The sequence below is a fragment of the Carettochelys insculpta genome, chromosome 3 (assembly GCF_033958435.1).
Source record: "Carettochelys insculpta isolate YL-2023 chromosome 3, ASM3395843v1, whole genome shotgun sequence".
Lineage (NCBI taxonomy): Eukaryota > Metazoa > Chordata > Testudines > Carettochelyidae > Carettochelys > Carettochelys insculpta.
The window spans coordinates 37,211,328-37,225,068 of NC_134139.1; the positions used below are offsets into that span (position 1 = coordinate 37,211,328).

Consider the following 13,741-nt stretch of genomic DNA (forward strand, 5'->3'; position numbering starts at 1 on the left):
AAACAAACTATAAACAAAATGTTGTTAAATCCATAAAGTAAACATACTAAATAAATAAATTACTTTCCCCAAATTCAGATTAGTTATTGTATTAATTATAGCTATAATAGGCACACCATTCGCAGATGTCTGATTTTTTAAAATATTTCCTCAAGTACAACTTTTTGTTCATTCACATGACTGGCTGAAGGTAATTTATGATTTATTTTGGAAGTATTTCATCTTATATTGTAGATGAACATACAAACACTTCTTTTTAGTTTGAGATATATTAACATAGCCTTTTCCCCCAGGGGTAAATGGGAGTGGGTTTTTTTAAAGTCATATTACAGGAGGGTCTCAACATTCTGGGTTCAGAACCCTTGCAAATGTTGATTTTCACGAGCGGCAGTGCAGGTGCTCCCTGCTCTGGGGAAGCTGTGGTAGGTGCTGGTGCTCCTGGCTCCAGAGCCCTGGGGAAGCTATGGAAGCCACCAGCACTCCCAACTTGGGGAAGCCCTGGAAGCCGCTGGCATTTCCAGCCATGCAGCCCTGGGGAAGTGAGGCCACTCTCAAATAATTGAATTCGTGAATGTGGCACTCATGAATGGCTAGGCTGTACTGTATTTAAACTGTTTGTAGACAAAGTTTAAGCATTTATCCTCTTTCTACAGTGGAGTAATCAGTGTAGATTATAGTTCTGGATCAAATTTTTTCTTTCTTGTATTTGTCAGTTTCCTTTGTGACCACTTCCCATTTGCTTTGCTTTATAGTGTACTGCAAGAAGTCTTGTGGCACCTTTATAGACTAACAGATATTTTGGAACATAAACTTTCATGGTCAAAGACCCACTTCATCAGATGCAACATGCATCTGATGAAGTGGGTCTTTGCCCACGAAAGCTTATGCTCCAAAATATCTGTTAGTCTGTAAGGTGCCGCAGGACTTCGTGTTGTTCTCGAAGATACAGACTAACACAGCTACCTCTGTGATTATAGTGTACAAGTTATATTATACCCTTGGGGTATTAATTTAGACTGACTTTATATGGCAAGCAGGTAATCCTTGATGTTCATGTGGAGGGCATCATGAAAACAGAGAAGACTCTTTCAGCCTTTTCAAAATGTTATTGTAATTACTTCTAGATAGATTTGTTATCTTGTTTTTTTCCCCTACACTTACATAATAGCAATTGTATATCTTTGTGATTAGTAACATGATTTTGATGCTTCCAGGAACTGGATTCAGTAAATAAATCTGGAGTCTTTTGAAAAATACATGGGTGAAATATGACAGTGCCACGTGTTCTCCCTACATGGTCTAAAATTGTCTACATTTTCTTTAATTACTTTCAGATTCTTAACAACGTCTGTCCTTCCATTGTGTTTTTGATTTTGAGATCTGTATTTGATTTTAGTTCCAGTTTGATGAGGAGGCACAAATTACAATTAACAGATGTCTTCAAGTAGTGAGTGTTCAGCTGGCTTAGAGCATGCATTTTATAAAATGATTAGAGGAAATGATATATAGAGCAAAGAATGGAAAAAAGGGCAGTGTTTTCATATTGTTTTCTCGTTTTATTAGTAATGGTATGCTTTTGATTTTCCATAAAATCTAGACTTCTCTGAAAATCAGTCTTGACAGGTTTTTTTGGCCGTTAAACAGGTCTTTAGGCATTAGGTACTGTTACCTCATATGAACATACTAACACCTACAAAGGAAAATTTGTGTTTTTAATTCTGCAGTCTTTAACACTTCCTTTATTCATGAGAGGAGGAACCTTTGCATGGAGAAAACTGAGATTTGTAATTTGTTGATGAACTTCTAACCAAGGGATCGACAACCAAAATAGCAAGAAGAGCCATTTTTGAAAATTTGGTTAAAAACTGAATTATTCAAGAACTACAATGCATATGAATATGAGACAGTCCTTAATAAAGAATGTCAACCCATACATTTGGTAATTTGTATTCGAAGAACAGCCCACACATAATGATTTGTAATATGATACATATTTGCTGCAGGACATTCACTGTTGACTGCAAGTAATCAGGAGGCTTTTTTTTTTTTTTTAAACTTTGCAACTGTAGTGTCAAGAGTCACCAAGAAGTCCTTAAAGACCTGCATCTGGCTCTGGAAACACAGGTTGCAGGCCCCTGTTGTAACCTTTGTCAGTAAAAATGCTAGAAGCTGTTGTGTAGACAGAGTTACCAAGTAGTATCCACAGTGCAACATTAGACAATGGTCTTGTAAAAATGCCTGCAACCTGTCACTGTTGCAGCATCTAACATTGCAAAACAGGTTAAGGTACACAATAGAAACTTGCTGGTCCCTATTTTTCATACTGTAGACAAGCCCAGTGAGCAAGAATTTCACTAAACAGCCTGAAGAACTTTATTGTCTTAGTTGAGATCTGTGCAATCATTTCACTTTGATTAGTTCTAGTCTGAAAATTCAATGTATAAAAATGGTATCTGTTCACACCCAAGTAATAGATCTGTTGAGTATTCACAGCCGTATCTGTATTCATAGCCATTTACTTGGGTAAATTAAAATACTATGTTCTTCTCTCCTTTCTTTCTCCATATTGACTTATTACATTCCATTTTTAGGGACAATGATTTGAAGGCCATGTATTGCACAGAAGTCACTGAGGGCAGAATTTGTTCTTCCTTTCTTTTTCTTTACATTTTAAGGCATATTATACTGCTTGGCTGTTTCTACACATGCCACTTTCTCTGAAAGTGGTGTGCTAATAAACGGCCAGAAATATGCTAGTGAGATGCGGATGTAAATTCCCAGCACCTCATTAGCATAAGGTCACACGATTTGGAGTCTGGAAGATGCTCCTCTGGACTCCAAAATGGCATGTAGAAGCACAGCCCTTGGGTGGTCTTCTGGAAGGCCCCTTCTTCCCAAAAGCGGCATGTGTAGAAACGGCCCTTGATGCTTTGCTATTTATAATGATTCTAGACTAAGGCCATGTCTACATTTCTAGGAAGATAGACCCAGTCAGGGTCGATCTGCCGGAGATCAGTTTTGTGTGTCTGGTGGAGATGTGTCAAAATAATCTGTCTGGGGTTGGCAGTTAACCCCTTTACCTATTGCAGGGAGTAAGGGAGGTCGACGGGAAACAATGCTCCTGTTGACCTCGCTCAGTGAGAACAGTCAGGTAAGTTGATTTCAGATATGTTGATTTTAGCTATGTAATTGCAATAGCTAGAATTGTGTATTTGATATTGATTTACCAGCCTGGTGTAGACTAAGCCTTACACTCCAGAGAGACGAGCCCCAGCTGGACATTTTCTTGTGAGTTGTATACTTTTTAATACAGTGTTTGTTCTTAATTTCAAAGGTTCTGAAGAAAAAACACTTGGAGGATGTGCATCTTCAACAAGTGTCCGTAAGAAGGTTTGCATCATTCAGTCTCTTTGCAGCAGAAGACTGCAAAAGGATTACACAAGAGGAAACTGGGACTTGGGTTCAATACACAAGTGTCTTTTATCCTGAGTATAGTGTCTCCTTAAGGTAACTGTCATTCCAGTGCTAAGAGTCAGATAATTTTCAACTCTTGCATAGGAATCAAATCTGAAACTTATGGTTTAGTTTATCTATATTTGTGTATCTAGAGAGTAGCTTACAAGGAAATAATGTCAGAACTTAATTTTAGTTGATCATTGTGCTAAGCAACCTCTTCATTGTTCATTTGGTCCCATTGAGTTGCCAGAGCTAGAAAGCTGCAGAAAACAGCGATGATTGAGCACAGTGGAAAGCAAATCTGAGAATGTGTTAAATTTTCTCATTAACTTTTTCTTGTGTTAAGTTCTCTCGTATGTAAAGCAGAGATAAGAGTATAATAAAGCTGAGCAAATCATTTAACTTTTAAAATCTCAGTAAAAACATTTAATGATATGGCATCTTTTACAAATAACTTCAAATGATAAAGTTGGATTTTTTTTGCAGTTACAGTAAATTTGTATTCAGTTGTATTTCTCGTAATGCGATTTTCAGGAAACTCTACTGTTTTTAATAAAAACTTCAAAATATAAAGACAGATACAAGTTGCCATTTTCTGCAGGGAAGGTTTGTGCATTTTGTCAAATTGCTAACAGACTGGCTGTGACTTGAGGAATCTGTAAACAGCAAACCCTGCAGGTGCTGTTAGCTAGTTTCTAGAAGTCTCATCAATATTCTAATGAGTCATAACTTTTCCATTTTTTCTTTCTCCCCTCCCACTTTCCTGCTTTATCCTCCCTCTTTCTTTTTGTTTGATTTTCTACATACCTATAACTTATACTCGCCTCAGTAGGCATCAGTGAAACAGTAACTTTCGCATCCCTAAATGATGCTTGTTCTAAAATCCCTAATTAGAACTGGTGAGGGTTTAGGACTTTATTGTCAGGTGCGTAGAGGAGAATGTTTTGGAGAACCTGACTCATTCAACCTCATGTCTCTTTGACTTGTATGTTTAAATTTAAGTTGCTCTTGGGAACTAAGATCCACACAGACAAGTAACCTTTGTTTAGCTATGGCTGTGTCTGTGCGATGAGATAAAAGCAGTTAAGGAATTAAAAGAGTTAGCTTGATATTACAACATCACTGTTTCACTGTACATACCACTAGCTCAAATTAGTGAGCCCTAATACCTATAACAAAATGTTAATATTACCGGATAAGTATAGCATCAATTTCAAATTTAAAAATTTGAATAAAGGCTAGTGTGGAAGCATCATGTCTTTAATTTGAATTTATTAGCCTCCAGAAGTTTCCCGTATGTATCCCACAAAGCTATGCAGTGACCCTCCATGGATGGCTACTCCTTTCTCTGCTGCTCTCCATGCAGGTGTGCAGAAAGGTCACAGGAAGCCCACGAATTTTTGATTTAATTAGACTTAGATTTTTGAATTCTGCAGCACCCAGGCCTGCATATATAAAGGTCCAGACACGTGGCTTATGGAACTGGGCGGGGGTGGACCGGGCTGATAGCCTGCTGCTGTGGCAATGTCTGCAGAGGACGGGCGGCGCAGGGAATCCAGGTGGGTTTAGGGGAGGGCTGAAGGCACAGCTGCCCACTGCTATGCTAACATCTGCAGCAGAGGTGTGGCTGATGGAACTGGGCAGGGGTGGACATGGCTGATAGCACAGCTGCCTGCTGCTACACCAACGTCTACAGAGGAGGTATGGCAGAGAAACTGAGCGGGTTTCGGGCAGGTCTCAATTCTGTTACTGGGTGCTCTGAATTCTGGGGCAGTGCTTTGCATTCTGGGATACTAACATGAAACACCCACAAGCAACTGCGGCTAAGACACTGTGGGTCAGGGACCCACAAAGCACTGCTGATGCTGTCTAACTTGCATGGGACAGTGGGGCAATGGGTGCACAGAAACGCAACACGCTAAAAACAATGCATTGAATTTCAGGAAGGTTTGTGGACACTTAAATTTGAATTCGTAAGAACGAGACTAAAAAATTGAATTTATCTCATAGGGTAGACATAGCTTTTGACATTTTCCCAGTTTAACCCCCTTACCCCGCTATCCCGCCTGTTAAACTTGAACCCAAAGAGACAATCCAATTTTTGTTAATTTTCAATTTTTATACCCAGAAAAGAAACACAATATTTATCCTGCCGGCCATATGTTCCAGGGAACCATCAGGGAGTGCTAGAGATTCATTTCTTAGCACTTCTTCATTCAATTTCCTTTTGGTCTCCACTATCAGCTCTACAAAACTGTGGCTACTTCATCGCTTGTGAACTTTGCTAATTCAGGAATCAGGTCTGAGTTTTAAGGTTGTTTTCAATCCCAAATCATTATGCCAGCACAGAACAGTGTCAGGAGAGATGCATTAGGATGGCCTGATTGTCAAATCTGATATTTACGTGCTTATGCTTGTACCGTCTTTGGTATCATCACTTCAAATAATATTTTATATTTGGTAAATGGTATTGTCTTCATTAATATAATTATTAGTTACTATATTATCCTAATGGGATACAAACAACTTAAAACTCTTGTAGTGTAAACAGATAAACATCTTTGCTTACATTAATTACACTTTATTTTATTAGAAGTCAAACATTGTAAAAGACTAGTTTACTTCTCTTTTATCTTTTGCATGCTTCAGCTTGGCCAAAGTAAATCACTGAAGTACTATTTTATGCTTCAAGGGGCTCTCAGGTGGCTTATAAGAACCCAATTTTGGAATGTTGGGATGATCTCATGGCAGGTTTAATTTTTCTTTGGGTAATATGAAATGATGCCTACCAGAAATAACTTACACTGGAGCTAAAAAAAAATTTAAAAAAACCTGGTGATCCAATTGTTTTGCCTTTGGACTGAATCAGTTTGCACTGAATAGTTTATGCTCGTTATTTCACAAAAGTATGTGTGTGTGAGAGAGAGAATCTCTAAACTCCCATAATATTTTTCTAGGAACAAAATGTAAATACCTCTGGCAAAGTGCAGTTTAGTAGAAGTTTCTTTGGTATGTGGTACTACCTCCCTTTCCTTTGAGAAAGCATTTGTATTAAAAGAATAAACTAATAAGGCTCGAAAGTGAGACTTGTGAGCGCTGTTGCCATGGAGTATTTTAGAGCATCTGATCATTGTGGATAGGGTGTGTGCACTCATTCTTGGAATCAGGCATTCCAGAATTTGAATCAGGCAAGGGACAGGTCACTGGATTGTGATTCAGAAAACTTGAGTTCAGTGCCTGACTCTGCCACCAGTTTGCTGGCAGAGTTTGGGCAAGTCAGTTCCCCTCTATCAGCCTCGTGTCCACATGTGTGATAAAGTGGAAGAAAGCTAATGGAAAACCACAATTTTTAGATTCTTTGATATCAACTGGTTAAAAAGTGCTACATGAGAACTAGGTAGTGGTATTGTTGTTAATGTGCATGCTTTCTTGAGTTCTCTATCTTTACATATTTCATGGAACTAGAAGGGACCTCTAGAGGTCATCAAGTCTAGTTCTTGTACTCACAGCAGGACCCATCACCATCCCAGACTTTTTTTTCTGAAAAATATAACGTTGCAAGGTTTGAGCTCACAGCCATGGGCTTAGAAGGCCAGTGCATGAGCCACTGAGCTATCCCTCTCTTCCCCTTAGTTTGTTGTTGGTTTGAGTGGTTATAGCAGCCAGTTCCCTCCCATATGTTGTAATATGCGCTTAGCGCTGGATTGTGATGTTTTTATTGAAGGTTTTCCTTTCTCCTGGCAATAATACCAGTCAAGAGAGTTGCAGGACTGCAAGCTTTGATGGCGGAACCTGTGTGCTACGTTTCATAAGTATGCTACTTTTACTCCATCCAAAACCTTTACTAAAGTGGTCTTGGATTTTCATGTACATATTTTCCCTGAGGCCTTAGGAGCTTGTTGGGAAAGCCTGTGCTCATCTTGTTTGTTTAAAAAAAAGTTGTCAGCTCTTAATTGTGACAGGACTAAATACTTCAGAAGGTTCACAAGGTTGTCTGTGTCTTTTGACAAAAAGTCTGAAGGCCAAGCTGCATCAGTTCAAGGGCTATCAAACTGTGTATTCAGATATGCTGTGACTTGGCTGGAGTTGTTGTGCTAGAGAGTCACTGAGACTATTTTACTTTGAGTGGTGACTTCAGCAGGAACTTTTGCCATGTGCACATTGAAGTGATCTTCTAGGCTTCTGACAGGAGCTTGATTCGTAACGGTGCCAATTGTCTTTTCTCCCAGTGCACAGCTGCGATTTGGAAGAGCAGAGCATTAATAACCTTTCAGCATGCTACTAGTTCTCTCTTCGCATGAAAGTTTTCACTACTGACTGGCAATTGACATGGGCTTCGGGAGCGTTCTGTAGTTCCCAACTTGTGGGATGTTTTGCCACAGATACCCTTTCAAAAGGGGCATGTATAAGGTAAGTCCCACAAGAGCAATGTGGACACATTGTTTGGACATAGCAGTCCACACATAGCCTTTCTCTCCTTCCTTCTGAAGGGCCTAAGCTATAATTTGTGTAACATCGTGCAGTAAAAAGGGGCCTCGTGGCATACACACCTCCGGCTTATTAGCACTATAGCTGGGTCTACACAAGCCCCTTTCTTTCGAAAGGGGCATGTTAATGAGTGGATAATGGCAGCCGCGATGATTTGAAAGTGCAGATAGGAAGAAGGGCTTTTGAAAATTGGGGGTATCCTTTCAGAAGGTCCTGTCTCCACGGGCGGCACGCAATTTGAAAAGCCGCACTTTCGAATTGCCGGAGCTGCCATTATGCTAATGAGGCACTGCATATTCATTGCAGTGCCTCATTAGCATCTTTCAAACCTGCTCATTAACATGCCCCTTTTGAAAGGAAGGGGCTCGTGTAGACCCAGCCATAGTCCTAATAAGCTGGAGGTGTGTATGCCATGAGGCCCCTTTTTACTGCACAATGTTACACAAATTATAGCTTAGACCCTTCATAAGGGAGGAGAGAGAGGCTATGTCTGGACTGCTATGTCCAAACAATGCTTCCGCATTGTTCTTTTGGGACTTACCTTATACCTCATGTCACGAGGCATAAGGGATGTCTTGGAAGCAGGGCTTTTCCCAACATCTGGCCCCATGTGGCTGGGACAAATATTGGGAAAGCCCCTCCTGACAGAACTGTTGGCAAGAGATACGCAAATTGAAGAGCACAATTTATGTATCTTTTGCTGACAGTTCTCTGCAGTTTAGACACAGCCATAGTGGAATCCCCCAGCAGACCCCAAGCTGCTGTCTTATCTGAAAATTCTTCACTGAGATTTTCATTTTCCACCTTGTACTCTGAGACAGAAAAACCTACTTTAATTTACTGCTTCTACTGATTTATTAGTGAAGGTGACCACCTACTTTTTCCCCCTCTTCCTCATTACCCCTTCAGTTTCTAATGATCTACACCAAATCTGAAGAAGTGGGTCTCACCCACTAAAGGTCATTGCCTAATAAATAAATTAGCTAGGCTTTAAGGTGCTACAAGACTGTGTGCTTCTTGTGAAGCTGCAGATTAACATGGTTACCCCTCTGAGACAAGATATAAAATAATCCAACCTTAAAATAAGCTTCTAGATGTCTAGCCAATGGAAAAGCCTTGGCGCTTAACAGGAGTATCAAAATGAAAATGCTACTGTCACATGGCGTTCTGCACAAAGTAAATTATGTCCTAATACCACATCTTATGACACTGGAAATATTAAGTATAACCCACAGTATCTATTTGGGAAATGCAGTATGAAAATATAGTCCAAGTCATCCTCTTCTGTCCAAGCATGATCAGCAGTAGTAGAATTATCTCCTGCCGTGTGCTACAGCTTGCATTTCCCCTGCTCTCTTGCCTCCAGCTGCTTTTCTTTTCACAGCAAAAAAAATCGTTCCTAAAAGCTTTAAATGGCTATGTTTCAAAGGCTGGTTGCTTGTTGGCACACGGTGTCTCAAATACTTGTGCTGCCCTAATTCAGTTCTTAATTGAATGTGGTGCCTGACAGTTTTCTTTCAGAGTTACTTTTTAATAAATTGTGTAATAATAGAAATTGCATTATAGTAGTAAACCACTTTTCAGGTATGTACGTTTTTAAAAGAATTGTCATTGTCATTGAAACTACTCATGTTTATTCTCAGTGCAGAGATGTGTGTGTGTGTGTATGTATGTATGTATGTATGTATGTATGTATGTATGGGAGGTGTTGTTTTTTTTTTCTTTTTCATAAAATTCTGTTTGGATACATGGTGGTTATGTCAGGCCCATTCTTGTGCAACTGCTTTTCCAGTCTGTCTGTGTAGTTTTGTCCTGGACTCCTTCCCTTTCAGTAACAAAATGCCTCCCAAATTAATAGATTGTCATAGTGATGTATTTCATGAAATATTCAACTCTTCTTCTTTTCCTGGCTACAGGAAAGAACACTGAAGAATAGGTGAGGATTTTTTGGGATGGGGGAGTGATGTGGGATGAGGAGGTAAGATGAGTAGCTGTTGTTAATGTCATTCTAGTTATAGCAGAAAAAGCTCTGTCAAAGGTCCTTGCAGCAGGACCTAAATGTTGTCAGATTCTGGTTTAGTCTGACTTCTTGTGGAGGCTAGTTCTATGGTTGGATTCCCTTAGGTGACTCTCAAATCTCTGTCTTTCACATGTTTCATCCTGGGCTTTGTGATCTGGATTGTCATAGAAGAGTATAACCGTCTTGACATTCTTATAACTGACAGTTCTGTCTCTAGTGTATCTGGGAACTGGTTTGTTAATTGATCTGAAGCATTGAATTGGGGACCAAAATATATCATGACACATGCACGGCAGCCTAGCTCAGGGTGCTGGTGGGCAAGTGTACTCTGCACAAGCTTCAGTCTTTCCTGTTGATTTCACATTCAGTTTCAAATACAATGTGTTAACGGAAATCCAGTCTGTGAATGACAGATACATGCATCACTGTGGCTAGATACTCAGGATCAGGAAGGATCTAGCTTGAAGTGTTTTAGCAAGCTAGATATGAAAGAAGAAACGTTTTCATCATGGATATTATCTAGCCTCCTAGGTCAAATTTGGAGTTGAGTAGGACTTCAGGCATTTGTACCACTTTAAACACTCCATCTGTGTCTACACTACAAAAATAACTTTGAAGTTGCTTACTTCCAAGTTGAGTGTCTACACTCACCCTACTTCGAAGTTAAACTTTCAAGTAGGGCACTACTCCATTCCTGGGTGTGGAGTAAGGACTTCAAAGTTGGGCTCCCTACTTCGAAATTAACTTTGAAGTAAGGGAATATGTGTGTAGGCTCTCTGGATGTCTTGTTCGAAGTAGTGCCTAACTTCAAAGTCAATTCTTAGCGTAGACGCACCCTCTGTCTCCTAGGGGTTCAATCAGAAGAGCAGAGCAAGGATATTAACTCTATTAGGTGAAAAAGGTAGGGCATATGGCAATCAAGGAAGAGACTAGTGACAGTTATAATTTCAAAATCAGTTTGTATAGCTATATTTTTCCTAACCTCCTGTAGTTTCATCTAACTGCACTCAGTATATAGTGTTTGAAGTTGTGACTCATGTTTTCTGTTCCTTTGACGATAAGATGGACATCTTAAGAAAAAACTCTTTATGCATGTTGTTCATGTGTCACCTATTTGTAATGATTGAAAGGGCGTGCATCTACTTTCTCATGGTTTTGAAAAAGGCATGTCATATTGAAACAATCGGCATGTCACTTGGTTCTAGTGACTAGTCCACTGACAGTAAGAACCTGTTGCTATTGCCAGCTAATGGTACTTTTTTTCAATGCAACCAGTAAATGCATGTATTTTTGGTACTAAAGGTAAATGGTTGTATCTCTGCAGATAGCCTGTGCTGGCAGATGGGTACAGTATTTTATAATAATCTTGGAAGCATTCAAATTATTTTAAATAAATGTACCTTTTTTTGTGAATCTAGACTGAAAGGTGCAGCATTTAATACAATAAACATTTTAGGTATCATTTATTATTGAACTTATATGAAGGTTTTCTTTATGGCTCTCAGTGATTTGTTAAACTGGATTCTAAAGAGCTTTCCAGACAAAACTTCAGTTGACAGGGTGCGACCACATACAAAAGCCAATCAGGGGAGCACTCAGCTCTGTCAACATAGCAGCTGGACTGCCTGGCTGCTCTCTCAACAACAAAGGCACCCAGAAGCACAGCAGACAGGACTGCCCATTTTACTTGGTGCCCTGTCTGTCGAGAGGAAGCTCCCCAGAGCATCCACACAGCTTTTTTTGTGGACAGAATCTGTCAACAGCAGTGTTGTGCCTTATTGCTGAGAGGCTGCTGGTACAACTGCTTAGTTTTGTTGACAAAGTGTTGACGAAACACATTTAGTGTGTGGATCTTCCACTGGTTTTTTTCAGCAAAATCCATTAACATAACTGTAGCTATACTGTATGGGATCTAATTAAGCAAAATTTGCTTGGTTTTTATGCTTCAATATCGAGAATATGACCTTTTAAAAAACCTTAAAGATTTTAATTCTAACATTTTATTTTCAAAACAATCCCATTATCCTCCCCCCAGTGATTAAAATAATGTGCATTCATGGCATAATAATGAAAGGTGTAGTGAAAAGATTTGAGCTGTGAACATGTGTGGGAAATGTACTGTCTTAGACGCACTGTCTTCTATCTATCTTATACTGTCTTATCAAATTTACTATCTAATTGAAGGATAATTGTGTTGTTTGTTAATAAAATAAAAATATGTTGTCTTCTAGATGTAACAATGGACTTTTAAATATTGAAGATGTTCTTACAAGTTTTGACAACACGGGGAATGTCTGTAAGTTATTAATTCATTCTATAAATACAATATTGTAGATGTAGAAGCTTGATTTTTGTTAATATAAAGCATTATAAAAATATATCCATTCTATATAAATCTATCTAACCTGGGAAATGCTGCTTTTATTGTAATGGTGGCACATAGAGCTTTATGGTTGATATGGATATATGTTTATGTCATTTTATGTATTAAAATTATAAAAACATGCAAGTCTGATAAAGGTAAACTTCTAATTTTTTGGTTTTCCTTCTTGCTACAAATTTTATTTTGTGGCTAGTAGATTTCTACAGGTATTATGCAACAAGTGTTGTGAACATGTTGTCCACAGCCTACACTTCAGAGTGAATGAAAACCTCTTGCTGAGTAGTTAGCTACAGAAGCAGGTAATTTGCAGCCTTTGTTTTTCAAGATGTAAAGCCATTTGTCCTTCATGTCTTTGAAGAGACACTTTGTACTATCAGAGAGGGAAGAAACTGAGTAGATTTTCAAGCACCTTACGTTATCCTACTCTGACTGTTGGATTCACTGATTGCTGACATTGTAGTTTGTTTGGATGGCATTAGACTTATGTCTGAGGACTGATTTGCAAATCTTAAATGAACAAAATATTCTACTTATGGTTAACTTTTAAAACAAAAGCATTGACAATGGCTGCAGTATGTTGGAAATAGTAAATGCAAGTGGGGAGGGAAGGGAGTAGAAATATTTGCTTTGAAAGCATTGCCATAGTAAAAGTTGTAGCTACCTCTTGTATAGTCTGTCTCCATGTAGTATGTGCTTGATCCTTCAGTATTTCACTTTATTCCAGGTTTGTTTTCATGTTTGTTTGATTGAAAGTCTTACAAAATAAAGTCGATAAGTATCAGAGAGGTAGCCATGTTAGTCTGTATCTTCAAGAACAAGAAGAAGTCCTGTGGCATCTTACAGACTAACAGATATTTTGGAGCATAAGCATCTACAAAGATGCATCTGATGAAGCAGGGTCTTTGCCCATGAAGCTTATGCTCCAAAATATCTCTTAGTCTATAAAGTGCCTTATGACTTCTTGTTGTTTTTAATGTAATCTTAGACACCCCATAGCTATATCCTACATATTTCTGAAATGAATTTGTTCAAAATTTGCATTGTGAGGTATAACTTAAACTAATAAAAAGCTGCTTAGTAATATAACTGTAAAAAGCATGTGTTAATGTTATATGTGAAATTATGGATTCTTTCTCTGTGATGTTACGAGATCATGTTTGATAACAAACAGACAAGCCTAGGTAAAAGTGATAAACAGGTCTGTCCTAGACAAAAGAATGTAAGTTTACCTCAGTTTGCATATTAGCAATAAACAAAGCTATTGGGCTGAACTAGCAAGCATATTATGATCCTGAACTCATGAAACTGAAAATGAATATGGCTCCTGCACCTCACAGAGACACAGGAGGCTGGATCACCACAGTTCTAAACCTTCTAAGACAAAAACAACTTAT

The 13,741-nt window shown here is 38.7% G+C and overlaps 1 protein-coding gene across 4 annotated transcripts in view; it reads left to right on the top strand.

Moving 5' to 3' along the window:
• The window catches only part of CAMKMT (calmodulin-lysine N-methyltransferase), a 339,010-nt gene that overhangs the window by 6,756 nt on the left and 318,513 nt on the right, over positions 1–13,741 (top strand). For all 4 annotated transcript variants that reach the window (XM_074989632.1, XM_074989634.1, XM_074989633.1 and 1 more), the window contains exons 2-3: positions 3,335–3,507; positions 12,196–12,260. In XM_074989632.1, coding sequence (XP_074845733.1) covers positions 3,335–3,507; positions 12,196–12,260 — 238 coding nt within the window. The remainder of the gene's footprint in view (positions 1–3,334; positions 3,508–12,195; positions 12,261–13,741) is intronic.